Source organism: Balaenoptera ricei, chromosome 12, assembly GCF_028023285.1.
Source record: "Balaenoptera ricei isolate mBalRic1 chromosome 12, mBalRic1.hap2, whole genome shotgun sequence".
Lineage (NCBI taxonomy): Eukaryota > Metazoa > Chordata > Mammalia > Artiodactyla > Balaenopteridae > Balaenoptera > Balaenoptera ricei.
The window spans coordinates 79,519,372-79,546,789 of record NC_082650.1 but is presented as its reverse complement, the minus strand read 5'-3'; the positions used below and the strand labels follow the sequence as shown (position 1 = coordinate 79,546,789).

General features: G+C 36.5%; 1 protein-coding gene across 2 annotated transcripts in view; it reads left to right on the top strand.

The window, feature by feature from the left end:
* TTK (TTK protein kinase) overlaps nucleotides 1-26,020 on the top strand; it is a 45,361-nt gene extending 19,341 nt beyond the window's left edge. The window contains exons 11-21 of one of the 2 annotated variants that reach the window (XM_059942089.1): nucleotides 1,819-1,952; nucleotides 3,318-3,444; nucleotides 6,797-6,889; nucleotides 10,339-10,496; nucleotides 10,629-10,780; nucleotides 12,110-12,234; nucleotides 13,563-13,643; nucleotides 22,818-22,994; nucleotides 23,502-23,586; nucleotides 23,889-23,986; nucleotides 25,710-26,020. In XM_059942089.1, coding sequence (XP_059798072.1) covers nucleotides 1,819-1,952; nucleotides 3,318-3,444; nucleotides 6,797-6,889; nucleotides 10,339-10,496; nucleotides 10,629-10,780; nucleotides 12,110-12,234; nucleotides 13,563-13,643; nucleotides 22,818-22,994; nucleotides 23,502-23,586; nucleotides 23,889-23,986; nucleotides 25,710-25,796 — 1,317 coding nt within the window. In that variant the 3' untranslated portion in view covers nucleotides 25,797-26,020. Of the gene's footprint in view, nucleotides 1-1,815; nucleotides 1,953-3,317; nucleotides 3,445-6,796; nucleotides 6,890-10,338; nucleotides 10,497-10,628; nucleotides 10,781-12,109; nucleotides 12,235-13,562; nucleotides 13,644-22,817; nucleotides 22,995-23,501; nucleotides 23,587-23,888; nucleotides 23,987-25,709 lie in introns of both variants that reach the window. The other variant, XM_059942090.1, reaches the window with a different exon arrangement.
* The last annotated feature ends 1,398 nt before the right edge of the window (nucleotides 26,021-27,418 follow it).

The following is a 27,418-nucleotide window of genomic DNA, read 5'->3' as shown; positions in this document are numbered from 1 at the left end:
CAGCCTGTCACAAAAGGCCATATATTTTGTGATCCCTTTTATAAGAAATGTCTAGAATAGGCAAATCCACAGAGACAGAAAGTAAATTAGGGGTTGCCAGAGCCCAGGAGGAGTGGGGAATGAGAGTGACTGCTAATACGGAGTTTCGTCTTAGGATGATGAAAATGTTCCATAATTAAATAGTGGTGGTGATTGCATACTCTTGTGAATATATTAAAAACCACTGAATAGTACACTTAGGTAAAAAAGAAAAAACGAGGCAGTTTCTTGAGGTTGCTACTTCTCCAGCTGCCCACTCAAGTGGAGACTGCTTCTGTCTCCCATCTCACTTTTCTGCAAGCTCCCCGAAGCTATGTCCAGACCATTTCTTCTCTTGCAAAAACCCTGTCCTTTTGAGGCGCCTGCCTTCTGCATATGCTCTCCTGTCTTGCTCGTTGCCATCATCTCTGAACCTCCTAGTGACTCCCCATCATTCTTTGAAAATATTAGGCTCTGGATCACTTCTTTCAACTTCAACCCAACATCTATCATCACTTTTTGTTAGCTTCTACACCCCTGTGTATCACTAGTCCTACACCTGGCCTCCAGATTCATAACTTCTTCCTCCCTCATGCCCATTTTCTTAATTTCACCTTAGCTACCCATCCCTATATTCTCAATTCTGATCTCCAAAATCTCAAATGCAAACATCCCGGTCTATGAGTACAACCTTTCCACTTTCCTTGCTTAATAATCTTACTATCACAGATTCTCAGTACCATCCTGACCACTAATCCAGATATATATGTGAGGAAATCTTAAAGGAAGTGGAAAATTTACCCAGGAAAAGAGATACAGTGGCCATGTTAGCTATCTTCAAAACTCAAAGGATTGAAATGCAGAAAATAGTATAGATTTATCCATTGTGGATCTCCAGAGCATAATGTGGACCCAGTGGGTTGAAATTATAATATAGAAGCTGATTTAACCTAACTGTCTGTGAATACTTGCTAACAGCTAAAGCTATCCCCAAATGGAAGTAGATAGAGGTATGAGCACTCACTAATAGCGTTCAAGCAAAATGTGGTTTGCAGGAGTTGGCAAGCTTTTTCTGCAAAAGCTTAGTAAGCTTTGCAGGCCAGATGGTCACTGTTGCAACTATTGAACTCTGTCATTATCTCATGAAAACAGCCATAGACAAGATGTAGACAAATAGACATTGCTGTGTTCCAATAAAAGTTTGTTTACAAAAACAAGCAGCAGGCCAGAATCAGCCTACATGCTGTAATTTGCCACTCTCTACTGTAGAGGATGTTCCTTATTGCTTTGGGATTTGTATGAGATAAATTCTACAAGCTCTATGTCTTTTACAAGGGAGAAAGAAGAACACTAGATAGGTATTTGCCATTTCAAATTTTGCTAAATAATTAGTATTTGGTCATTTTCCCTCCAAACATAAAAGTAGGGAATGATTTTACTGATTAAAGAAAGACTAGTTTTCTGAAGCGCAGAGTACTTACTTAGATTGTAAAAGTTCAATGCTAGTGATAGTAGCCCTAATGGGAGAGGATATTAGATCTTGTTTTGTTAAACAATGCTATATGTACATTCCCCCTACTTGAAGTCCCTTTGAGGAAAATATAACAGGCTTCAAAATTTAGAGTAAAAGAGCTGTACTAAAAAGTTATTGAAAGTCTGGAATACATACGTCTACCTATTTTAGCATGCTTTTGTAATTCATATGTTAATTTTCTTTTAGAAGTTATGTTTGTGAAACTGTTCAACAGGTGACTCATTTAAAAACCGGAAATCGTGATGTTTTTTATTTTGGTCTAGCAGAAACAAACCAGTTTTGAGCAACCTGCCCTTTCGGTTTCAAAGCAGTCACCACCAATATCAACACCTAAATGGATTGACCCAAAATCTATCTGTAAGACACCCAGCAACAGTGTCTTGGATGATTATATGAGCTGGTAATTACTTTTGGTTCTTTGCTTGGTACAATAGAAATAACATGGGCTTCGGGGCCAAACAGATCTGGAGGTGGGTCCCGCTCTTTTACTTTAAAGACTTTCCAAAGTCATATTATTTTAATCAGCATCAGTTTTTTCATCTGTAAAAGAGGAGGGGAAGGTGGCTACGATATATTTTTAAGGATTGTAATGAAAGTCTCTGTCATATTGTAATCTGTACCTACTATATATACTCTGTACTTTTTATACTTACCTATAGGCAGTACCTTTAAATACTCTAAGCATGCAAAACTTCTTGATAATCATGCATTGCCACATGGATAACTCTCTGTAATTGAGAGAGAGATTTTAAAGGTTAGCATTCTTAGAGCGAGTAAAGTGTGGATACATTATATAGCGAATGAGGTGTTAATTGGAGTGTGATGGTTTCTCTTGGTGGCGCAGCTCACATAGCTCTGGTGGTGTTCAAGACCGCAGTGGCTGGCAGTGAGGGATGAGTGAAGAAGCTGGTCAGTGCTGGTTGACAGGAAACACAAGGGATATGGAAAAGCACATCAAAGGCATTTCTGAGAAAAGAAAGAAAGGGATGTGGCATATCCTATAACTAGTGGCTATATTTTTAATGTCTTAGAGGATAACTGAAGTCCATGATGCCTTTTGCTTTTCATTTTCATAATGTAACCTTTGATCTTAATTAGAACTGGCCTTGGGGTTTTATAACCTAGTCTCTTTCCTACTTAATACAATTTTGCTATATATTACCTAATTTTATTATACTTAGAATATTTTAAAGAATGACAGCTAACTAAACTAGGAATATAGTTATTTCTTGTGAAACTATTTATTGTCAACAAATACTCGTAGAATTCCTTTGTGCCAAGCACCATTCTTGGTGTTGAGAATACAACAGTGAATAAGACAAGCAAAGCACAGATGTGAGCTGAGCAGCTTTATGCTCAAAGGCCAAACTCCTCTGATGTAATTGGCTTTCACATATTTCTAGGAGGCTGTGTAGAACATTATTGTTAAGAAGCACTCATAAAATCTGTGATCAGCCATAGGCTGAGATTTGCCTTGGCTAGATTTTATAAAATAATCCCAACTCTATATTTTAAATGACATCTTATTTATTTTAATAAGGATTTCTTGTCTGGGGACAAAAAATTACTTTCAGAAAGAACTCCCCCAAAATGAAATTTCTGTTGATGGTGTTATCTAGAATAAATAATTCAGATGTATTAGGAAAACTGACTTGGATTCTGTTTGATGTAACACATTTAAATGTGTATACACCACACAAAATCTGAGTCAGAATCTTGTTTTTAAAGCTTTAATGTTTTAAATTTTAAAAAATATCTTTCCCAGTTTCAGGACTCCAGTTGTAAAGAACGACTTTCCACCTGCTTGTCAGCTGTCAACACCATATAGCCAACTTGCCTGTTTCCAGCAGCAACAGCAGCAAATACCCGTTACTCCACTTCAAAACTTGCAGGTTTGATAAGCTTTATTTATAATGGTACCTGTTAAGGTATGACCAATTTCAAAGGTTTTATTTTTGCAGGATCTAGTTTTTAAGAATGGTGTTAAAGACTTGTCCATTCTTAGTCCCATTAGGCAAACCTCTTTTCTGATATCCTCATAAAGGTGCCTTATGACTTTGAGAGGTTAGTTATTGAAAAAGCTAATGAAGCTTTTTTCACTAACTAGCCCGAAGTATCTAGTTTGAGTAGCTAGATAAAATTTCTTTTATGATCTAGGTTATTTTTTATTCTGTTTAACTATGTAAACCAGCTGTTAGTGACCAGCTTCATTTCACTGGCTGATTAACATACAAGTAAATCTTTAAGAATATCAGAATAGCAATATGAGATACTACTAGAATATATTATAAAGTAGTTATTATAAAGTATTGATAAGGTAAAAATTTTTTTGCTGGTAAGTTATTACCATCTGGGAAAAAAATTATTTAGAGACTCTCTTGACATCAATACTAAAATTTGTTTCTAATAACTATCTGAGAAGCAGCTTAATATTGGTTGAAAGAATAGGCTTTGAAGGGAGACTGCCTGTCCTTGACTCTCGGCCTCACTACTTACCAGCTATGTGACCTTTTACAAGTTAAATAAACTCTTGTGTTCATTTCATCATCTTTAAAATGGGGGTAATAAACCTATCTACCCCATAGGATGATTGTGAAGATTAAATTAGTTAATATATATGTAGCTCTTACAACAGAGCCTGATGCTTAGTAAATAATAAAATTTAGCAGCAATTGTTTAAATAAAACAGCAAAAAAAACCCCAAATAAACCACAAGTAATTAACTAAACAAATCAAGAGATTAAAAAACTAGCCGACAGAAAGTAGAACAATGGGTACCAGGGGCTAGAGGGAGAGAGGACTGGGGAGTTACTGTTTGAGGGGTTCAGGGTTTTTTCAGCATGAGATGATGAGAAGTCCTGGAGGCGGATGGTGTTAAGGGTTGCACAACAGTGTGAATGCACAACTCAACACCACTGAAGAGTATACTTAAAAATGGTTAAAATGTTACATTTTATGTTATGTAAATTTTACCATCATTTTAAAAATAATGGAGTAAAAAAATTAGCCAACAATAGAGTGGAAACTGTGGACAGAGGTAATAGTGTTTTGAGGATTGACTCAGCAGTATAATAAATTATAAAGGAGACAGAGAAGGGTGATCAGGTTTGCCCATACGTTAATTCAAAAAACATTCGTGGAGCTATTAGTCGTGTCATGCCCTGTTTGAGCTGAGCTCTAAAAGTCAAGGCAGACACGACCGAGTGAAGGGGCGAGGCGCCTTCTAGGAGAGGCGAGTGTCAGGAGGAAACTGAAGGAGGCCAGAGTGTGGCTGGAGCTCGCCAAGGGGCAGGGGTGATGCTGAGGGCTCTGCTGGGCCCCTTAAGTTTTGCCCCAAGAGGGACAGGAAGCCGGGGAACAGGTTGCAGAAGGGAAGTGATCTTAGACTAAGCGCCTTGCGGGGTGTTCTGTGCAGGAAACAATGTCACATCGGCATTGAATCGGAAATAGGTCAGAATTACTTTATCCAAAAACTTTCAGCAGCTAGGGGGGAAGGCTACTGAACGGCTTCCTTTCCCCTCAGAAATTTTCAGTTTAAGCAGGAGAGGAAGCTCCAAAAGGAAGAGAGGGGAGGGAGCAGTGAAGACTTGTGATGAAGTTACAACTCAGTGACAAATAATGGGTACATATTTCAAAGCCTAACACTTTCTTACAGAAAACATACTTCATGACTCAACAGTGTTGTTCAGCCCTAGATTATAGAAATCAGAAACCTTATCTTTTATTTTTTATTTTTATTTTTTTAACACCTTTATTGGAGTATAATTGCTTTACAATGGTGTGTTAGTGGCTGCTGTATAACAAAGTGAATCAGTTATACATATACATATATCCCCATATCTCCTACCTCTTGCGTCTCCCTCCCTCCCACCCTCCCTATCCCACCGCTCTACGTGGTCACAAAGCACCGAGCTGATCTCCCTGTGCTATGCGGCTGCTTCCCATTAGCTATCTATTTTACATTTGGTAGTGTATATATGTCCATGCCACTCTCTCACTTTGTCCCAGCTTACCCTTCCCCCTCCCCGTGTCCTCAAGTTCCTTCTCTACATCTGTGTCTTTATTCCTGTCCTAGGTTCATCAGACAGGAATAAAGGTTCATCAGAACCTTTTTTTTTTTTTTTTTTTAGATTCCATATATATGTGTTAGCATACAGTATTTGTTTTTCTCTTTCTGACTTACTTCACTCTGTATGACAGACTCTAGGTCCATCCACCTCACTACAAATAACTCAATTTCGTTTCTTTTTATGGCTGAGTAATATTCCATTTTATATATGTGCCACATCTTCCTTATCCATTCATCTGTCGATGGGCACTTAGGTTGCTTCCATGTCCTGGCTATTGTGAATAGTGCTGCAATGAACATTGGGGTACATACATGACTGTTTTTGAATTATGAGAAAGCTTATCTTTTATGTTATGTAGAAGGAGAGCACGTGAGAAAGATTCTACCATGTGGGCTGTAAAGCAGGACTTAGTTGAATTGAGGTTTATTCAGACCTTGTTTCAACTTGGTTAATCAGCTAATCAGGCGCTCTCTGTGTCTCCAGCTTCCTTGTCAGCTCAGAGTAAGTCCTCACACACTCCATCTGTTCAGAGCGTTTATAGGCCCACAGATGGTCTAGCATCAGGGAAGGGAGGGGAGGCGTGTTGTATATAGTACATCGGTTGAGAGTTTGCCGAGGAAGATGCTCAAGTTCAAAATAAGCAGCTTGTTGAACATCACCCAGCATAAAGGGGGCGTCACTAAAATCTGCATTTGTCTGATTGACTCTGGAACTCTTAGCACCTTGGCATGCTGCTTCCTTTATAATGTAATGCTCAAGGAGAAAAAAATATATAGATCAAGTTGTGTGTTTATCTATGTAAGTATGTAAGTAAAAAGGTTTGTGTAAGAAAAAAGAACAGGTAAGAAAGATGAAAAGCGATAGATTGTGAGTTTGTGTGTTGGACATTAAGAGGGTCTTTTTCCCCCTTAAATTTTCTATTTATGTATTATGTTAAGAAGTAAAGGCAAGTTAGAAGGGGAGACTTTGGAACTTTGCCTATATATTAATTTAATAAGTTTACTTTTTTGACTAAAGTATGTAAATTGCTTCTTTAAAATATTGAAATACTGTGACATCTAATTAAGAGTTCAGATAATTTCAGAATTGGAAGCATTTCACTGTACTAAATGCAAGCTAGTTTCTCAGGCATGTTCTCTGAACATTTGAATCTTTATCTATTTTAATTATTTAGATTTCAGCATCCTCTTCAGCAAATGAATGCATTTCAGTTAAAGGAAAAATGTATTCCATACTGAAGCAGCTAGGAAGTGGAGGTTCAAGTAAGGTAGGTATCCTGAATATTTAAGGAATGGATAAAAATATTTTAAACTTTCCTCTCTTTGTCTTTTTACCTTTTGAGGCCTTTTTTCTTAACTTCTAGGGGCCTGTATTTCCCTTGAGCCAAAAACTCCTTTTCATCCCCTTCTCCCATCCCCTCCCCCCATCCCCTCCCTTCAACAAATGGCATATTTCTTTAGACCCACCTCTTAATTTCAGTTTCCTGCTCTTCCCTCCAATGTCCTATGATTCCATGTTTCTTCTCTAAATAACATTAACATTGACTTGGGGGTGGCAAATGACAGCTTCGTATTATCACTAAAGAGTCTTTCTAAAAGTGAGTCAGACTGTGATGTGAATAACTGCTATGCCTAGGATGATTCAGCAGGGTTTTTGATTAATGGGTTTCGTTTTGTTTTGAGTTTTTCTTTTCAGAAACAGAGTTTAGCAGCAAGTGAATTTCTAGATTTGGAATAGATCATTTCCTAAATTTATCTGAGTTCTAAATGTATATGGTTCTAATTCTCTGGCTGGCAGGGATCTCAAAAGAGTTGTCTAAACTTCCCATCTTCAGTTCTTCTCATTTCGTTCACTTAAATCCACTTAAATCAGATTTTTACTTTTACCTTCATTATTCACCAAACAGTTGTTATCAAAATCACTGATGACTTCCATGTTTTTGCCAAAACTAATTGTTAGCTTTGATTGTGGGTTACATAGCAATTGGAACAGTTGATTTTTCTTTCCTCACTGAAGCTTTTTTTCCCACTTGGCCTCTTTCGGTGTTCCTCCTCGCCAACGACTGTTCCTCCTCTGTCCTCCTCATATCCCTGATCTGAATGGTGCAAAGCCCCTGAGCTCAGTTCTTGGCCTCTTTTCTTCTCTCTCTGAACTCGCTCACTCCCTTGGTGTTCTCATCCAGTCTCATGGTTTTATGTTCCATGTACATGCTGACAATTCCCAAATTTATATCTTCAACTCAAACTTCCCCTTTGAATTCCAGACTTACGTATCCAATTTGACTGCTCAGCATCTCTTCTTGGGCGTCTATAGATACTTAAAACTTCATATGTCCCAAGCATAACTGTTGCTTCATGGTCGTTCCCATTTCAGTAAATGGCAGCTTCATTCTTGCAGTTACCGGGCCAAGCAGCCTGGAGTCATCACTGACTCCACTTTCTCTCGACATTCACCCACCAATCATCAGTCTTATTGCTTCTACCTCAAAGTCTATCCAGAATCTGACTATTCCTCACCACCTCCACTCTTATCCCTTTGGCCAAAGTAGCTTCATCTTTTCACCTGGACTGTTACAGTCGCCTTCTAACTGGTCTCACTGACTCAGTCCTTGCTCTCCTGGTCTATTTTTGCATAAGAGTTGATTTTCCTCTATACCCTCACATCTTTGCTCTAGTGTCTTCTTAATCAGGGCTTCCTTGACCACGCTCTAAAACCCCAACTCCTACCTTCCAGTTGCCAGCGAGCTCCATTCTCCTCTCCTGCTTTATTTTTCTCTGTAGCTCATCTGCTAATGTGCTCTGTAATTTACTTATTTGGTTTTGTTGTTTGTGTCCCCTTGCACTTGAATGTGAGTTCCATCAGCGTAGGAATGTTTGTCTGACTTGCTCACCAATGTTTGCTCCGTTACCTAGAACAGTGGCTGGAAAAATAACACACACCGAAGTGTTTGTTGAATGAAAAGCCCTCCTCAGCTGTTTTGCTACTCTTAAGTTGTTAAGGATGATACATGAAACAAAGCCTGTTTGGTTCATTTTAAGTTTTATTATAATTTTTTAAGCCAGCTGACAATAACTAGACTCGCTTAAGATGTCTTGTTAACTTACTATAAATAAGGTGTATACATTACCATGTTTAGCAATTGTTCAATAATATTAATTTCTTTTCTGTGTACATTTCCTTTGTTCTCTTCCTTGCCTCACATTTTAGGCATGGGAATAAAGGACAATGGAATTGATTTTTATCAACATATTTATTTATTTAGTAGCATGTTTTCAGAAGATGTAGTGTAATCTTAACAGTGTTTTAAACATTTTTTCCTTGGAGGATAATGAAGATATAAGCTTACTTAAGTCAAGGGCCAAGTGATAAAGCTATGACCGGCCCGTATTTTCTTAGTGCGATTGAATTATTATTTAATTATTATGATGGTGTTGACAAAATCATCACGCCTCAGGGAAAAGAAGGTAACATGCTTTATGAAACTAACATCGTTTATGCTCTGTCTATGCTAGAGTTTAGACAGTGACCAACTTATACCCTATTAAGAGCATTTAGAAAATCCATGGGGCTAGTGGGAATGTTCAAAACACTAACCTTTCTAGTTCTTTCATTAACTTTCCATGAAACTGACAGATTCTAACTCTGACACTATAAGGCTGTTTACCTCACACAAAATGGCTTTCTGCTGTTTGAAAATTACTTTTCTTCCTTGCTACTTTCTGCTGCTTCTTGCCCTATCACTGTTTTATGCCCCTCCTCCTCTAATTTGCATTCTGTGCAAGTAAAACTAGTAATACTTTGTCAGAGTTTTGTATTTAAGATGCAGGTAACTAAGCTGTACCTGAGAGACTCTGCTTATCAGTGCACTTGACATGCATGAACCTCACCTACACTTTGGCTCTTTTCTCATTTCTTGCCAGTATCTGCTGGATAGTCAAGGTTAATGGCTTTTAAATAAATGATGTTTTACTTCAGTGGGTGCAAGGAGATAAATGAAGGTAATTTTTCTTGCTTACACTAGCATTTTGTGTCTGAATTCTTGCATTTAGAAGCCCCATCCCTGTTGCACGTTTGCTGAAAGTGAGACACATTAGCAGTGTTTTCGAAATGTACTACCTGCCTTATCAATATTGCTTAGAAGTTGACTGTCATTATAGCCAGAGTAATTTGACCTGGACCTCAATATGCTTACAGGAACATCTTGTTCCTGTCAACTTGATTTTGAAAATTGGACCTGATCTACTTTTTACAGCCGAGTATACTGATAGCTTACAATTAGCACCTATTTTAAAATATTCTCTACCACATGAATGAAATTGTCAACTCCAGGCACAATGGAATAAACACCATCTGTGAAATGAATTAACTCTTTATTACAGCCCTTAGTCTTCCTTAGCATTTTTTAATGTCTTTTTCTTCAGGTTATTTCCCTGGTTGCAACATCTAATAGAGTGTTATGAATGTATATGAAATTTAAATTACCTTTCTTACATGTAGATAGGGCAACTACCTATGCCCATTGTCATAGGTAGTTGAGAATGTACTGTTACTCTCCTAACATGTTTTGTTTTCCTTCTATACTCAAAAGAAGTCCAGACATTTTAAATTATTCACATCAGTAATCCTTAATCTAAGATTTTATCTAATAAATGTAGAAATATTGTGGCAGTATATAAATAGTGTATTCTAACCTTTTTCATTTGTTCTACTCTATAGGTATTTCAGGTGTTGAATGGAAAGAAACAGATACATGCTATAAAGTATGTGAACTTAGAAGAAGCAGATAGCCAAACAATTGATAGTTACCGGAATGAAATTGCTTATCTGAATAAACTACAACAACACAGTGATAAAATCATCCGACTTTATGATTAGTAAGAATTTTTTTTTTAATTTAAAAAGAAGACTTTTTTTGGCTTTAATTCTTAAGATAAATACTTAGTAAATCTTAGTAGTATAACCTAACCATTTATTGTTTTGTTGTTTTTGTTTGTTTTTAATGGCAGTGAAATCGCAGATCAGTACATCTACATGGTAATGGAATGTGGAAATATTGATCTTAATACTTGGCTTAAAAAGAAAAAATCCATCAATCCATGGGAACGCAAGAGTTACTGGAAAAATATGTTGGAGGCAGTTCACACGATTCATCAACATGGTATTTTAAAATCTCTTCATATGTAAAGTTAAAATATTCATTAGTACTGCTATCTTAGAGAAATACACCTATAATTTTAAGGTATTGGTTATTGGCACCTTTAGGCTAGATAAACTAAATATTTGGAAGTTTAATAAAGATGAAGGGACAAAACCATTTCTTTAAAATGCTGTTAACAGGGACTTCCCTTGAGGCACAGTGGTTGAGAATCCGCCTCCCAATGCAGGGGACACGGGTTCCAGCCCTGGTCCGGGAAGATCCCACATGCCGCGGAGCAACTGAGCCCGTGTGCCACAACTACTGAGCCCACACGCTGCAACTACTAAAACCCGTGCGCTCCAGGGCCCGTGCTCCGCAACAAAGAGTAGCCCCCACTGGCCACAACTAGAGAAAGCCCGCGCACAGCAATGAAGACCCAACGCAGCCATAAATAAATAAATAAATAAAATTTTTTAAAAATGCTGTTAATGAAAGGATATAGTGCATGAACTCAAATCCCCACATCCATAAAGCATGCATAATACAAAATGTATCTTTGTCAGTATTAACATAGTCCATAACCCTGGGTCTCCAATTATAGCAGATATGAGACTGGGGTTCAGGTATCCTAAAAATCTGAGATTTTTTTTTCACTCATTCTCCTAGTTGTTTTGTATTGTGTACCTTGTATAGGAGCTGGTTTTACTTTTTTTTTTTTTATTAACTGTTAGCCCTACATTCTGGGTTGGCTTTTACCTTACTGGCCTTGGTTCTTTTTACGGCTTCTTTGCCTTTACCTTTTCCTTATTTTAAATAACGGATAATGTAGGTAATTGTAAATTGTCTCCTTGTGTCTCCCGTCCTGTAAGTTAAAAGATAATTCACCAGTGATCAAGACCAGGCCGTAGGGATGGACGTGTCCGGAGCGTTAGGGTCCTACCACCTGGCAGTGTAATTTACAGTGCTCTCTCGCGGGCAGTGAATCGCAGTGGTTGTTAAGAGCATAAACTCTGAAGCCAGACTGCCTGGGTTCAACTCATGACACTGTTAACTCAGGCTGTGTGACCTTGAACAGATTGCCTAAACTCTGCCTTAGTTTCCTCAGCTAAAAATGGGGATAACAATAGTACTTACCTCAGCACTGGTATGAGGGTTAAATGATTCAATACAAGCGACAAACTTCTAATAGTGCCTGGCACATAGCAAGTGCTATCTGTTTGTAGTATATATTAAAAATGAATATTTAATTTGATTGACTAATTAAAGGAATCAGCTCAGCAGATTGTCAAATTTTTTTGTACTTAGGATGTTTTACATGGTCTAATATTATCATGGATTTTTATTTTGAAGGTATTGTTCACAGTGATCTGAAGCCTGCTAACTTTCTGATAGTTGATGGCATGCTAAAGCTAATTGATTTTGGAATTGCAAACCAAATGCAACCAGATACAACAAGTATTGTTAAAGACTCTCAGGTAATGAATGGCTGGATACCACACAGTAGAGTTCAATTCCTTTTCGCCTTTGAAGTATTATTTTGCTAATGAGGATTTTATTTTTCCCTACTTCATTTTTCAAAGGATTTGAAGCCTTTTTACAAGAACAGATATTATAACTTTAAAAAACAAATTAATCACATGATTAAGACAATTTAGAAAGTCAAGATCCAGTAGAAATATATCCAGCAATTTTGAATGCTTTTCCTATAGCTGAGGTAGAGAAGCCGTAATACCTGCCTTGGAAATCATCTTGGTCATTATCTAAAATTCACCTGAAACTTTGTCTCAGTTTCCTGGTAGCAACAAAAGAGAGAATTGCAGTTTCATGTTTTTCATTGTCCATGAGGTAAAATTACTTCATTCTTCCAGAGAAGTAAAGCTTTCCCTATCACTTACGTTTGAAAAAAATTCTTAATTGGGCCTTCATATTGGAAACACCATAATAAATATACTCAACTGCACTTTTATAGTAGGATATGCAATAGCAATCTTAATAAATTTGTCCCCATAAAAACTGAGGCGATGACAACCAAAGAACTACTAAAAATAACCCTGCTTGGAGCCAAGACAGTGTGTTCCGTGTATACAGATTTCTGATGTGGATCTTCCTTAATCCTAGCAGTAAAACTGGATTTTTTTAGGAGTAGATGGGCAGCATGCCCTTCAAACAATTCTATTTGACAGTCACTTCTTTCTATATCAAAAATATGGCTGAACATTTAGTTGTAAATCAGCTTGAAGATATCGTCCATGGTAAGGCTCTAAAGTATAGGTATTCTGTGTTTGAAAGCAGAGTCATTTTAGAATAAAATGAATGCAGTGTAAAGTTGGCGTACTCCCACTGTGGAAAATCTTGCATAATGCAGACACCCATCTCATCTCTATTTGGACATGGGCCCAGGGAGACAAAGCTAGATTTTTGGTTGGTTGTTTGGTTTATTTAAAAAAGTGTTCTGGGCCTATTCCAGCACAGAAATGAGCGATTGATCAATTCCTTCAAAGTTTATGGCCATTCAAATAATTTTATCCTGGAAAGATTTATGGTCGCCGCCCACCATAATCATAGAAATAGCTCCGCATTCTGTAAGGAGTCAATTTCTTTATTATGAATCTAATTTATTTTGCTGGAATTGTGAAGAAATTTATGTCTTAATATTTTTGTCAGTTATTAGAGTTTCTCAAATATATTACTGAAATCTGTAACTATCCAAGTTGCCAAGAATCTGGCATTCGTGTTTTAAAAAATCTAAAGCAGAGTGAAGTATTTTCATTGATTTCTGTGTTTTCTGTGATTTGGCAAGTAGGTTGGTACAGTTAATTATATGCCACCAGAAGCAATCAAAGATATGTCTTCCTCAAGAGAAAATGGGAAATCCAAATCGAAGGTACTGTGGGGTTATTTACATCCCGTTTATCTGGCACAAGTAGGGAGTGGGCTGTGGGTAGTTTGTCTCCATTCACGCTCCGCTTTTATTGTAAATATTTTCCATATGTTTACGGTTTTGCTGATGAATGAACTTTTGCTCTGAATGAACTTAACGGATAACTGAAAAGTTATTTCTTTAAGTTCTAAAACTTTTTAGGCCATTACAGAGACCTTGCTTTATTAAGCAAACTGTCATGGGATTCAGTTTCACTTTTCTTTATTGATTTGAGACTGTTCTTTTACTATTGTGCTTTTAATATGGTGATGCCTCACAATGTGCTCCTATGAGAAATGCACATAGGATGTTTTTTTTTTTTTTTTTTTTTTTTTTTTTTAGTTGTTTTGTTTGTTTTTTTATACTGCAGGTTCTTATTAGGCATCAGTTTTATACACATCAGTGTATACATGTCAATCCCAATCGCCCAATTCAGCACACCACCATCCCCACCCCACCGCAGTTTTCCCCCCTTGGTGTCCATATGTCCATTCTCTACATCTGTGTCTCAACTTCTGCCCTGCAAACTGGCTCATCTGTACCATTTTTCTAGGTTCCGCATACATGCATTAATATACGATATTTGTTTTTCTCTTTCTGACTTACTTCACTCTGTATGACAGTCTCTAGATCCATCCACGTCTCAACAAATGACTCAATTTCGTTCCTTTTTATGGCTGAGTAATATTCCATTGTATATATGTACCACATCTTCTTTATCCATTCGTCTGTTGATGGGCATTTAGGTTGCTTCCATGACCTGGCTATTGTAAATAGTGCTGCAATGAACATTCGGGTGCATGTGTCTTTTTGAATTACGGTTTTCTCTGGGTATATGCCCAGTAGTGGGATTGCTGGGTCATATGGTAATTCTATTTTTAGTTTTTTAAGGAACCTCCATATTGTTCTCCATAGTGGCTGTATCAATTTACATTCCCACCAACAGTGCAAGAGGGTTCCCTTTTCACCACACCCTCTCCAGCATTTGTTGTTTGTAGATTTTCTGATGATGCCCATTCTAACAGGAGTGAGGTGATACCGCATTGCAGTTTTGATTTGCATTTCTCTAATAATTAGTGATGTTGAGCATCTTTTCATGTGCTTCGTGGCCATCTGTATGTCTTCTTTGGAGAAATGTCTATTTAGGTCTTCTGCCCATTTTTGGATTGGGGTGTTTGTTTCTTTGATATTGAGCTGAATGAGCTGTTTATATATTTTGGAGATTAATCCTTTGTCCGTTGATTCATTTGCAAATATTTTCTCCCATTCTGAGGGTTGTCTTTTCATCTTGTTTATGGTTTCCTTTGCTGTGCAAAAGCTTTGAAGTTTCATTAGGTCCCATTTGTTTATTTTTGTTTTTATTTCCATTACTCTAGGAGGTGGATCAAAAAAGATCTTGCTGTGATTTATGTCAAAGAGTGTTCTTCCTATGTTTTCCTCTAAGAGTTTTATAGTGTCCAGTCTTATATTTAGGTCTCTAATCCATTTTGAGTTTATTTTTGTGTATGGTGTTAGGGAGTATTCTAATTTCATTCTTTTACATGTAGCTGTCCAGTTTTCCCAGCACCACTTATTGAAGAGACTGTCTTTTCTCCATTGTATATCTTTGCCTCCTTTGTCATAGATTAGTTGACCATAGGTGCGTGGGTTAATCTCTGGGCTTTCTATCTTGTTCCATTGATCTATGTTTCTGTTTTTGTGCCAGTACCATATTGTCTTGATTACTGTAGCTTTGTAGTATAGTCTGAAGTCAGGGAGTCTGATTCCTCCAGCTCCATTTTTTTGCCTCAAGACTGCTTTGCCTATTCGGGGTCTTTTGTGTCTCCATACAAATTTTAAGATGATTTGTTCTAGCTCCGTAAAAAATGCCATTGGTAATTTGATAGGGATTGCATTGAATCTGTAGATTGCTTTGGGTAGTATACTCATTTTCACAATGTTGATTCTTCCAATCCAAGAACATGGTATATCTCTCCATCTGTTGGTATCATCTTTAATTTCTTTCATCAGTGTCTTATAGTTTTCTGCATACAGGTCTTTTGTCTCCCTAGGTAGGTTTATTCCTAGGTATTTTATTCTTTTTGTTGCAATGGTAAATGGGAGTGTTTCCATAATTTCTCTTTCAGATTTTTCATCATTAGTGTATAAGAATGCAAGAGATTTCTGTGCATTAATTTTGTATCCTGCAACTTTACCATATTCATTAATTAGCTCTAGCAGTTTTCTGGTGGCAGTTTTAGGATTCTCTATGTATAGTATCATGTCATCCGCAAACAGTGACAGTTTTACTTCTTCTTTTCCAATTTGTATTCCTTTTATTTCTTTTTCTTCTCTGATTGCCGTGGCTAGGACTTCCAAAACTATGTTGAATAATAGTGGTGAGAGTGGACATCCTTGTCTCGTTCCTGATCTTAGAGGAAATGCTTTCAGTTTTTCACCATTGAGAATGATGTTTGCTGTGGGTTTGTCATATATGGCCTTTATTATGTTGAGGTAGGTTCCCTCTATGCCCACTTTCTGGAGAGTTTTTATCAGAAATGGGTGTTGAATTTTGTCAAAAGCTTTTTCTGCATCTATTGAGATGATCATATGGTTTTTATTCTTCAATTTGTTAATATGGTGTATCACATTGATTGATTTGCGTATATTGAAGAATCCTTGCATCCCTGGGATAAATCCCACTTGATCGTGGTGTATGATCCTTTTAATGTGTTGTTGGATTCTGTTTGCTAGTATTTTGTTGAGGATTTTTGCATCTATATTCATCAGTGATATTGGTCTGTAATTTTCTTTTTTTGTAGTGTCTTTGTCTGGTTTTGGTATCAGGGTGATGGTGGCCTCATAGAATGAGTTTGGGAGTGTTCCTTCCTCTGCAATTTTTTGGAAGAGTTTGAGAAGGATGGGTGTTAGCTCTTCTCTAAATGTTTGATAGAATTCACCTGTGAAGCCATCTGGTCCTGGACTTTTGTTTGTTGGAAGATTTTTAATCACAGTTTCAATTTCATTACTTGTGATTGGTCTGTTCATATTTTCTATTTCTTCCTGGTTCAGTCTTGGAAGGTTATACCTTTCTAAGAATTTGTCCATTTCTTCCAGGTTGTCCATTTTATTGGCATAAAGTTGCTTGTAGTAGTCTCTTAGGATGCTTTGTATTTCTGCAGTGTCTGTTGTAACTTCTCCTTTTTCATTTCTGATTTTATTGATTTGAGTCCTCTCCCTCTTTTTCTTGATGAGTCTGGCTAATGGTTTATCAATTTTGTTTATCTTCTCAAAGAACCAACTTTTAGTTTTATTGATCTTTGCTATTGTTTTCTTTGTTTCTATTTCATTTATTTCTGCTCTGATCTTTATGATTTCTTTCCTTCTGCTAACTTTGGGTTTTGTTTGTTCTTCTTTCTCTAGTTTCTTTAAGTGTAAGGTTAGATTGTTTACTTGAGCTTTTTCTTGTTTCTTTAGGTAGGCTTGTATAGCTATAAACTTCCCTCTTAGAACTGCTTTTGCTGCATCCCATAGGTTTTGGGTCGTCGTGTTTTCATTGTCATTTGTCTCTAGGTATTTTTTGATTTCCTCTTTGATTTCTTCAGTGATCTCTTGGTTATTTAGTAACGTATTGTTTAGCCTCCATGTGTTTGTCCTTTTTACGTTTTTTTCCCTGTAATTCATTTCTAATCTCATAGCGTTGTGGTCAGAAAAGATGCTTGATATGATTTCAATTTTCTTAAATTTACTGAGGCTTGATTTGTGACCCAAGATGTGATCTATCTTGGAGAATGTTCCGTGCGCACTTGAGAAGAACGTGTAATCTGCTGTTTTTGGATGGAATGTCCGATATATATCAATTAAATCTATCTGGTCTATTGTGTCATTTAAAGCTTCTGTTTCCTTATTTATTTTCATTTTGGATGATCTGTCCATTGGTGTAAGTGAGGTGTTAAAGTCCCCCACTATTATTGTGTTACTGTCGATTTCCTCTTTTATAGCTGTTAGCAGTTGCCTTATGTATTGAGGTGCTCCTATGTTGGGTGCATATATATTTATAATTGTTATATCTTCTTCTTGGATTGATCCCTGGATCATTATGTAGTGTCCTTCCTTGTCTCTTGTAACATTCTTTAATTTAAAGTCTATTTTATCTGATATGAGTATAGCTACTCCAGCTTTCTTTTGATTTCCATTTGCATGGAATATCTTTTTCCATCCCATCACTTTCAGTCTGTATGTGTCCCTAGGTCTAAAGTGGGTCTCTTGTAGACAGCATATATATGGGTCTTGTTTTTGTATCCATTCAGCCAGTCTATGTCTTTTGGTTGGGGCATTTAATCCATTCACGTTTAAGGTAATTATCGATATGTATGTTCCTATGACCATTTTCTTAATTGTTTTGTGTTTGTTTTTGTAGGTCCTTTTCTTCTCTTGTGTTTCCCACTTAGAGAAGTTCCTTTAGCATTTGTTGTAGAGCTGGTTTGGTGGTGCTGAATTCTCTTAGCTTTTGCTTGTCTGTAAAGCTTTTGATTTCTCCATCAAATCTAAATGAGATCCTTGCCGGGTAGAGTAATCTTGGTTGTAGGTTCTTCCCTTTCATCACTTTAAGTATATCATGCCACTCCCTTCTGGCTTGCAGAGTTTCTGCTGAGAAATCAGCTGTTAACCTTATGGGAGTTCCCTTGTATGTTATTTGTCGTTTTTCCCTTGCTGCTTTCAATAATTTTTCTTTGTCTTTAATTTTTGCCACTTTGATTACTATGTGTCTCGGCGTGTTTCTCCTTGGGTTTATCCTGTATGGGACTCTCTGCGCTTCCTGGACTTGGGTGGCTATTTCCTTTCCCATGTTAGGGAAGTTTTCGACTATAATCTCTTCAAATATTTTCTCTGGTCCTTTCTCTCTCTCTTCTCCTTCTGGGACCCCTATAATGCGAATGTTGTTGCGTTTAATGTTATCCCAGAGGTCTCTTAGGCTGTCTTCATTTCTTTTCATTCTTTTTTCTTTAGTCTGTTCCGCAGCAGTGAATTCCATCATTCTGTCTTCCAGGTCACTTATCCGTTCTTCTGCCTCAGTTATTCTGCTATTGATTCCTTCTAGTGTAGTTTTCATTTCAGTTATTGTATTGGTCATCTCTGTTTGTTTGTTCTTTAATTCTTCTAGGTCTTTGTTAATCATTTCTTGCATCTTCTCAATCTTTGCCTCCATTCTTATTCCAAGGTCCTGGATCATCTTCACTATCATTATTCTGAATTCTTTTTCTGGAAGGTTGCCTATCTCCACTTCATTTAGTTGTTTTTCTGGGGTTTTTTCTTGTTCCTTCATCTGGTACATAGCCCTCTGCCTTTTCATCTTCTCTATCTTTCTGTAACTGTGGTTTTTGGTCCACAGGCTGCAGGATTATAGTTTTTCTTGCTTCTGTTGTCTGCCCTCTGGTGGTTGAGGCTATCTAAGAGGCTTGATGGGAGGCTCTGGTGGTGGGTAGAGCTGACTGTTGCTGTGGCGGTCAGAGCTCAGTAAAACCTTAATCCACTTGACTGTTGATGGGTGGGGCTGGGTTCCCTCCCTGTTGCTGTGGCGGTCAGAGCTCAGTAAAACCTTAATCCACTTGACTGTTGATGGGTGGGGCTGGGTTCCCTCCCTGTTGGCTGTTTTGCCTGAGGCAACCCAACACTGGAGCCTACCCGTGCTCTTTGGTGGGGTTAATGGCAGACTCTGGGAGGGCTCATGCCAAGGAGAACTTCCCAGAACCTCTGCTGCCAGTGTCCTTATCCCCACGGTGAAACAGAGCCACCACTCGCCTCTGCAGGAGACCCCCCAACACCAGCAGGTAGGTCTGGTTCAGTCTCCCCCAGGCTCACTGCTCCTTCCCCTGGGTCCTGATGCACACATTACTTTGTGTGTGCCCTCCAAGAGTGGGGTCTCTGTTTCCCCCAGTCCCGTCAAAGTCCTGCAATCCAATTCCCACTAGGCTTCAAAGTCTGATTCTCTAGGAATTCCTCCTCCCGTTGCCTGACCCCCAGGTTGGGAAGCCTGACGTGGGGCTCAGAACCTTTACTCCAGTGGGTGGACTTCTGTGGTATAAGTGTTCGCCAGTCTGTGAGTCACCCACCCAGCAGTTACGGGGTTTGATTTTACTCTGCTTGCGCCCCTCCTACCGTCTCACTGTGGCTTCTCCTCTGTCCTTGGACGTGGGGTATCCTCCTTGGTGAAGTCCAGGGTCTTCCTGTCAATGATGGTCCAGCAGTCAGTTGTGATTCTGGTGCTCTCGCAAGAGGGAGTGACAGCACGTCCTTCTACTCCGCCATCTTGGTTAATCTCCCACATAGGATGTTTTTTGAGTTTTAAAAATAAAGAAAAAAAAATAAGACTAAATTAGCTCTGATATGGGCACCTTAAGTTAAATAACAGTGAACTGATAACCTTTGTTTCCTTTCTGATTCTTAAATTTTATTTACCATTTCTTCATTTGTTAATTTTCTGTTTCCAGGAACAACTGTAGTAGGTAATATTCCCAGGTACCTTCCCACTTTTCTTATTTCACCACCTCTGTGAGCTTTTGCGTTAGCCTCGTTGGTGCCCCTTGCTGGGTCCATTCTGCCTGCCACGGTGCCTCTGGCTCCCAAGCTAATCCTTCTTTCTCTATACCAGTGTCTTCAAATGGACGCAGGCACACACCGTTGTGCAGTACCTGCGTTCACGTCACAGATCTGCCTCTTTATCAACTGTCTTTGTGACTTAACTTGCCTGGTTTCTTCATCTGTAAGTTAGGCTTGCACACAGTACCTATTTTAAAAGTAATTGAGGATTAAATGAGAAAGAACATGAAGCACTTAGTACATTGTCCAGCTTGAAACAATTGCTTAATAAATGTGCTTTCATTTACTAAATTATATTTTCCTTCCTAGGAAATTGTGGCTTCTAAGTATCTTTTCAAATAACTGGCATAAAATTATGCCAAATAGTCTCTCTTATAAAAATTCTTTTTGCACCTCTTTAGCTTCTCCTTTTCTTTTAATACTTAGATTTGTCATTCTCTTTTTCTTTTTCTTTTTCTTGATTAGACTTGCCATGGTTTTGTTAATTTTAAAGAACCAGGTCTTGATTTCATTTATTAATTCTATTTTCATTTGTCCTCTAATTAATTTCTGCTTTTATCTTTGTTATTTATATTCCCTTTAGGTTTCTTCCCCCTAGCTTCTGCATTTAAATAATTGCTAATTTAAGTTTAGTATTCTTCCTTATAATTAAAACATTAAAACTGAATTTTACTTTGAGTTTTACTTTAGTTGCTACTTCTAGGTTTTATGGTAGTGTTTCTTATTTTCATTCATTTCCAAAATTTCTAATTTCAGTTTTAAAATTGTTTCATTCTTTTTTACTTTAAAATAAAATTTACTTTGAACTGCATGTAGTGTTCAGATTCTTTTCAGTTATCAACTCAGTACTTAAATAGGTAGTATTGGTCAATCTCAACTAGTGATTCTGAATAGAAGATAAGTTTTTATCCCAACATGGGAGGTAATCCTTGTTATGGAAGAGCTCAAAGGCCCTCCCAGTCTCGCTCTGTTCTAGAATTGTTTTCTGGTGAACAAGCTTGGCCATCTGGGCCTCCTGTTCTGAGGTCTGTTGGGCCCATTCATTACTCCTCTCTCCTCTCTGCTTCAAATGCCTCTACCACGCACGACCTGTGGCTGTGGGTAGTTTGTCTCCATTCACGTTCCACTTTTATTGTAAATATTTTCCATATGTTTACGGTTTTGCTACCAGGCTGCTCTGTCTGTCTTATCTGGGGCTTTGGAGAGTTTGAAAACTACACGGCCACAGCCATTTTTCCAGAATCTGAAATTCTTTTTAATTCATGATTTAGTATTTAGAAATGGACTTAAATTTCCAAGTAGTTAAATTGGAGGAAGAGGTGGTTATTTTTTTATTAATTTTCAGTTTTCTTTGTGTTCAGATAACGGGATCTATTTTATCTGTCATGTTCTGAAAGGCATGTTTAAATCTGCCCTCCTTAAAAGAATTTAATACAATTTTTGCTTTATATAGTTCTATTAAATGTGGTTTCAGTGCATAGAAGTTCATAACTGTCATCTCTTGGTTGATTGTACCTTTTATCACTATAAAATGGCTTTCTCTCTTCTGTTAGAAGCATTTTGTCATGTTCTCTTTTTCTAATATTAATATTGCTGTCTCTGCTTTCGTTTCCTTTTTTTTTTTTCTTTCTTTCTTGCATTTGGTTATAGATGTCCATTTCTTTTTTCCTTGTACCTTTCTGTGTCATTTGGTTTAGATTAATCCTTTGTGTAGAGCATGTGGTTACATTTTGCTTTAATGCATATTGAATATCTTTTAAGAGAGGAATTTAGCCATTCTCATTTATTATGCTCACTTCTGTGTTTGGTCTTAATCATGTTCCTTTAAAAGTCAAAAGCATAATTATGTTATAATATCACATTATTTCTAATGAGATTATTTAATACAAAGAACATTTAATAATAAGTAATATTTATTGAGTACTTACTATACCAGAAACTATTCTCTATGCTTACCCATATCTCATGGTTACATCATTTAAGGCCCATGACAACATACTTTTATTATTTCTGTTTTAGAGATGAGGAAACAGAGATATGTAGAATTACTAGCTAGTGATAAGACCAGGATTCGAGCCCAGCCTTGCCCAGTCTGGCTCTATAGTTTGTGTTCTTAAGTTTAGGATAGCTCAACTTAAATAACCTTTTTAAAATCTATACATACTTATATATTATGAATTTATATAAAAACTTATTTTAATTCAGTAATTTGGGGGAAAACAAGTAAATTTAAAATTTGCACTTAGGATTTTTAGTTTTGTGTTTTCACAGGCTGACAAGAATGTAATATTTTGTTTCAGTTGAAATATTTTGATTATGAGTTTGTTGAAAGATTTAAACTGAAGTTCATTTCTTTTGATAAAATAACCAAGTGTAATCAAAACTAGAAGAGAATGTTTTGTCATGAACATAATCTAATACTTGGACATTTATTGAGGTTTAGTTATGATTTTAAATATTAGGGTGTGTGTGTGTGTGTGTGTATAATATTTTAATTTTATGTTAAAATAACAGTAACTTATTCTTCTTTTTTTTTTTTTTTTTTTTTTTTTAACTTAGATAAGCCCCAAAAGTGATGTTTGGTCCTTAGGTTGCATTTTGTACTATATGACTTACGGGAAAACACCGTTTCAGCATATCATTAATCAGATTTCTAAATTACATGCCATAATTGACCCTAATCATGAAATTGAATTTCCTGATATTCCAGAGAAAGATCTTCAAGATGTGTTAAAGGTAACATTAATAGTATATACATATAGAAGAACTATATTTCATATAGTACTTAATTGTTTACTTAAAGAAATAAGCTGAGGGAGTTCTCTGGCGGTCCAGTGGTTAGGACTCAGCACTTTCACTGCCATGGCCCGGGTTCAGTCCCTGGTCAGGGAACTAAGATCCCACAAGCCGCATGGCATACCCAGAAAAGAAAAAAGAAAGAAAAAGAAATAGTTGAAATGATTGGAATTATGTAACTGGCTTAGATATAACTGAGAGGTCTATTGAGAGGAATTGCTTACTGAGTTAGCTTTTAAAGATATGTTAAGTTCACTTTGAAGGTTTTTAAAACTTATGAATACTTGGAGATTTTGCAAAAATGACGTGTAAAATTATTTTGTCATTTCTAAGTAGGCTCTCTAGAAAGCAACTTCTGTAATATGATGCAGTCTGGAAAAATACTGTATCAATATTGCATAAGAAAACTTGCTTCGTTTTTTAAAAAATTCATCTTTACTTTTATAGTGTTGTTTAATAAGGGACCCTAAACAGAGGATATCCATTCCTGAGCTTCTGGCACATCCATATGTTCAGATTCAAACTCATCCAGGTACTTCTTTAAGAATAAGTTTATTACCAGATTGATAATATAAACAGCCTTCTGGCTACTCTTTTCCTGCCTGCCTCCTTCCTTAAGGATATTCCTTAATGCTAAATACTAAAATAAATGAGATCACTTTTCTTTACCTGCTGGCATTCATTTTTACTTATCCTAGGTAAGGGGCTATGATCAGTGATAAGTTACAAGAATGCCAGTTATCGTGCTTTTAAACAGAATACATATTTATATATGAACTTACATTTTTCTTATTTGATACCAGCGTGCTATTGATTATATATATTATTTTACAGGTAACCAGATGGCTAAGGGAACCACTGAAGAAATGAAATACGTTCTGGGCCAACTTGTTGGCCTGAATTCTCCTAACTCCATTTTGAAAGCTGCTAAAGTATGTCTATTCTCTGTCTACACTAATTTTAATTGTTTTGTATAATTTAGTGAGTTAGACACTTAAACAGGTAATCCAAAGGAAAGTTGGCCCAATCATCAGATCAGCTATGAAGTGTGTTTCTGTATTTAGATACTTAACATGTGCTTTTTGACAAATATAGATTTATTTGATTTACATTCTTATTGTGCAGACAGCACAATTGAAAATGGATTGTCATATAAGGTGCATTGAAAAGACTGCTGTCGGGTCTCAACTGGAATAAATTCAATAAGGAATCTTTTAAATCAACACCATTTTTAACACAGCTTTTGAATTCATTTTTTTCTAGCCAACTTTATTTTTAAACCATCATAGAGAAATCACAGTACTTGTCACATGTAATGACTTCTGTGAGGCTGTATATAGCACTCAGTACATTTCTCAAAGCAAATGTCTCAAATCTTTGTCTCCCAATGCCTGTTTATATCTACACCATAATTTTTTGGATCTCACTGACATCAAACACCTAGTCATTTCCAGAACACTAGGTATGCTTATTGACTTTAGTTACTAGTTATATATTTCAGTTATAACATTATTGTAAAATTATGGGAGCTTAAACTAAAAACACTGTTAGCTCTATGGATAGGGATAACACCAATCTAAGATGTTAAGAACTTGGATACATTTTTGGAGGAATTTACCATATATTCACCATTATATTTGCATCCATATGATATAAGGTAAATTTTTTCTTAAATTTTCTCAAGTTCTGATAGCTAAATCAATGGCTTTAAGAATTGAAATTGGACAAAATTTGTTTTGTAATTTTTCTCTATGTTTCATATCTCTATGTTTTAAATTTCTACCAGTGTATTGTTTAAAGACTTTTATAAATAAAATTGAGGTGGGTTACCTTTATCACTAAGGTTATGTGTTCCCTGATGGCAAAGATATCTTGCATCTTCATAAATTAGATGTTGGCTTAGCCTTAAATCCTTTACTAAATATGTAGATTTTAATATAGCTAATTATACTTATTTGTATAGCAGTTGTATTTTTTTTTAATGTCTTCCATTCTTTAGTTTAAATATCAGCTGAAAGTATATTTCCTGATGAGTGTATTTTACAGTATAGGAATCTATCTAAGACTGGCTTTATTTAAGAAAAAGTAAGGTATCTTGTAATAACCTATAATGAAAAAGCATATGAAAAAGAATATATAGAGAGAGGGATAGATACAGATACAGATACAGATACAGATATAGATATAGATATAATCTGAATCACTTTGCTGTACACCAGAAACTAACACAATATTATAAATCAGCTATACTTCAATTTAAAAAAAAGAGTTTTGCTATGTAATATTGTACATCAACTATACTTCAATAAAAATAAACAATTTAAAAAGAGGTTTGTTGAAGCAGAAAAGAAAAAGAAAAAGTAAGGGAGATTAAGAAGGCCTTGAGGATGAATATACATGCTTATAAATAGCTATGTTACATTTTTCTTACAGAAAGATTGATCTGCATCGCATGATAGCTGATTCTTAGGCCAAGCTAGCTGTTTAAAAATTTTTTCATTATCTCCAATAGTGTATAAAATAATTTCCTAATTATAAGAACAAGGGAGAAATTTGTTACATATTAGAAGATGTGGAGTTAAACCTTTGTTAATCTGATATGGTAATACGTTGAATTTTAAAAGTTATCAATCGGATGTGTGTTTTTAATTTCAGACTTTATATGAGCACTATAGTGGTGGTGAAAGTCATGATTCCTGTTCATCATCCAATACTTTGGAAAAAAAATGGGGAAAAAAGTGATTTGCAGCTACTCATAAACTGTCAGGTATCACCTGTAAAATATATTGGACTGTTATACTCTTGATTTTCTGTGGAAATCTACTCCTGAAGACAGCTTCACTCTGAAATGTCATTGGCAGAAAAATTCAGTGGATTATCCTCAAAAGAAAACTGTAAAAAACCACTAATGACACTGTATGTATTCAATTGTAGAGTTGTTTTCTCTTTTGTGCTTCCCTGTAAATCTAATCTATTTGATATCATTTTCACACTTGGAATAGTGGGTGAAAAGTGGAAATATTTTCTGAAGAACTATGTAAATAGGCTTTGTATAGTATAAAATGACACTAAAATGTCAAAGTTGTAGAACTGTTTTCTTCAAGCAAATATATTGTTGGTGAGGCAACAGAATTCTTAATAAATATGGATTAAGGGAAAACACGAGAGTAGACCTTAGTAAATTAACTTTGGGGGAAAAAAAATTCCAAAGTGTTTGAATTCTAAAATAGATTTCCAGTTGCTTTATGGCACTGATAATACTCCAGCATTTTAGGGCTTTACTTGGCTCTTTTAATTCTCCGTTTAATTCTTCATAATATCTATTGTTTTGGGTGTTCAGAGTATCATGCCGGATTCTAAGATGTAGGCTGTATAGGGCATGACCTCAATTGTACGACTTGCTTGGTAATGAGTAATTACAAATGTGGTCCCAGAATTTCTGAGTCTGAATCGAACAGATTACTTAAGGATATTACCATATAGTATTCTTTTCCCCAAATTTTTCTTTAGCTTTGAAAACAGTTTTAGAGTCACAGCAAAATTGAGGGGAAGGTGCAGAGATTTCCCATTTAACCCCTGCCCCCCACATGGACAGCCTCCCCCATTACCAACATCCCCACCAGAGTGGTACTTTTGCTACATTTAATGAACCTACATTGACGCACTGTAATAATCACCCGAAGTCTATAGTATACATATACCTAGTTCACTCTTGGTGGTGCATGTTCTAGGGATTTGGACAAATGTATATTAACATGTACCCATCATTATACTATTGTAAGAATATTTTCACTGCCCGAAAAATTCACTGTGCTCCACCTGTTCATCCCTCCCCTACCCCCAACCCCTGGGAACCACTGATCTTTTTACTGTTTCCATAGTTTTGCCCTTTCTAGAATGTCGTATAGCTGGAATTATATAGTACGTAGCCTTTCAGGTTAGCTTCTTTCACTTAGCAATGTGCACTTAGTAACATGCACCTCCATGTCTTTTCATGGCTTGAGAGCTCATTTCTTTTTAGTGCCTAGTAGTATTCCATTGTCTGGATGTACCACAGTTTGTCCATTCACCTCCTGGAGGACATCTTGGTTGCTTCCAAATTTTGGCAATTATGAATAAAGCTGCTGTAAACATCTGTGTGCAGGGCTTTGTGTGGTGTTCAGCTTCAGAGGAGCTGACTACCGAGGAGCATGACGGATAGATTATATGGTAAGAGTATGTCTAGTTTTGTAAGAAACTGCCAAACTGTCTTTCATAGTGGCTGTACCATTTTGCATTCTCTCCAGCAGTGAATGAGAGTTCTTTTTGCTCCACATCCTTGCCAGCATTTGGTGTTGTCAGTGTTCCAGATTTTGGTCACTCTA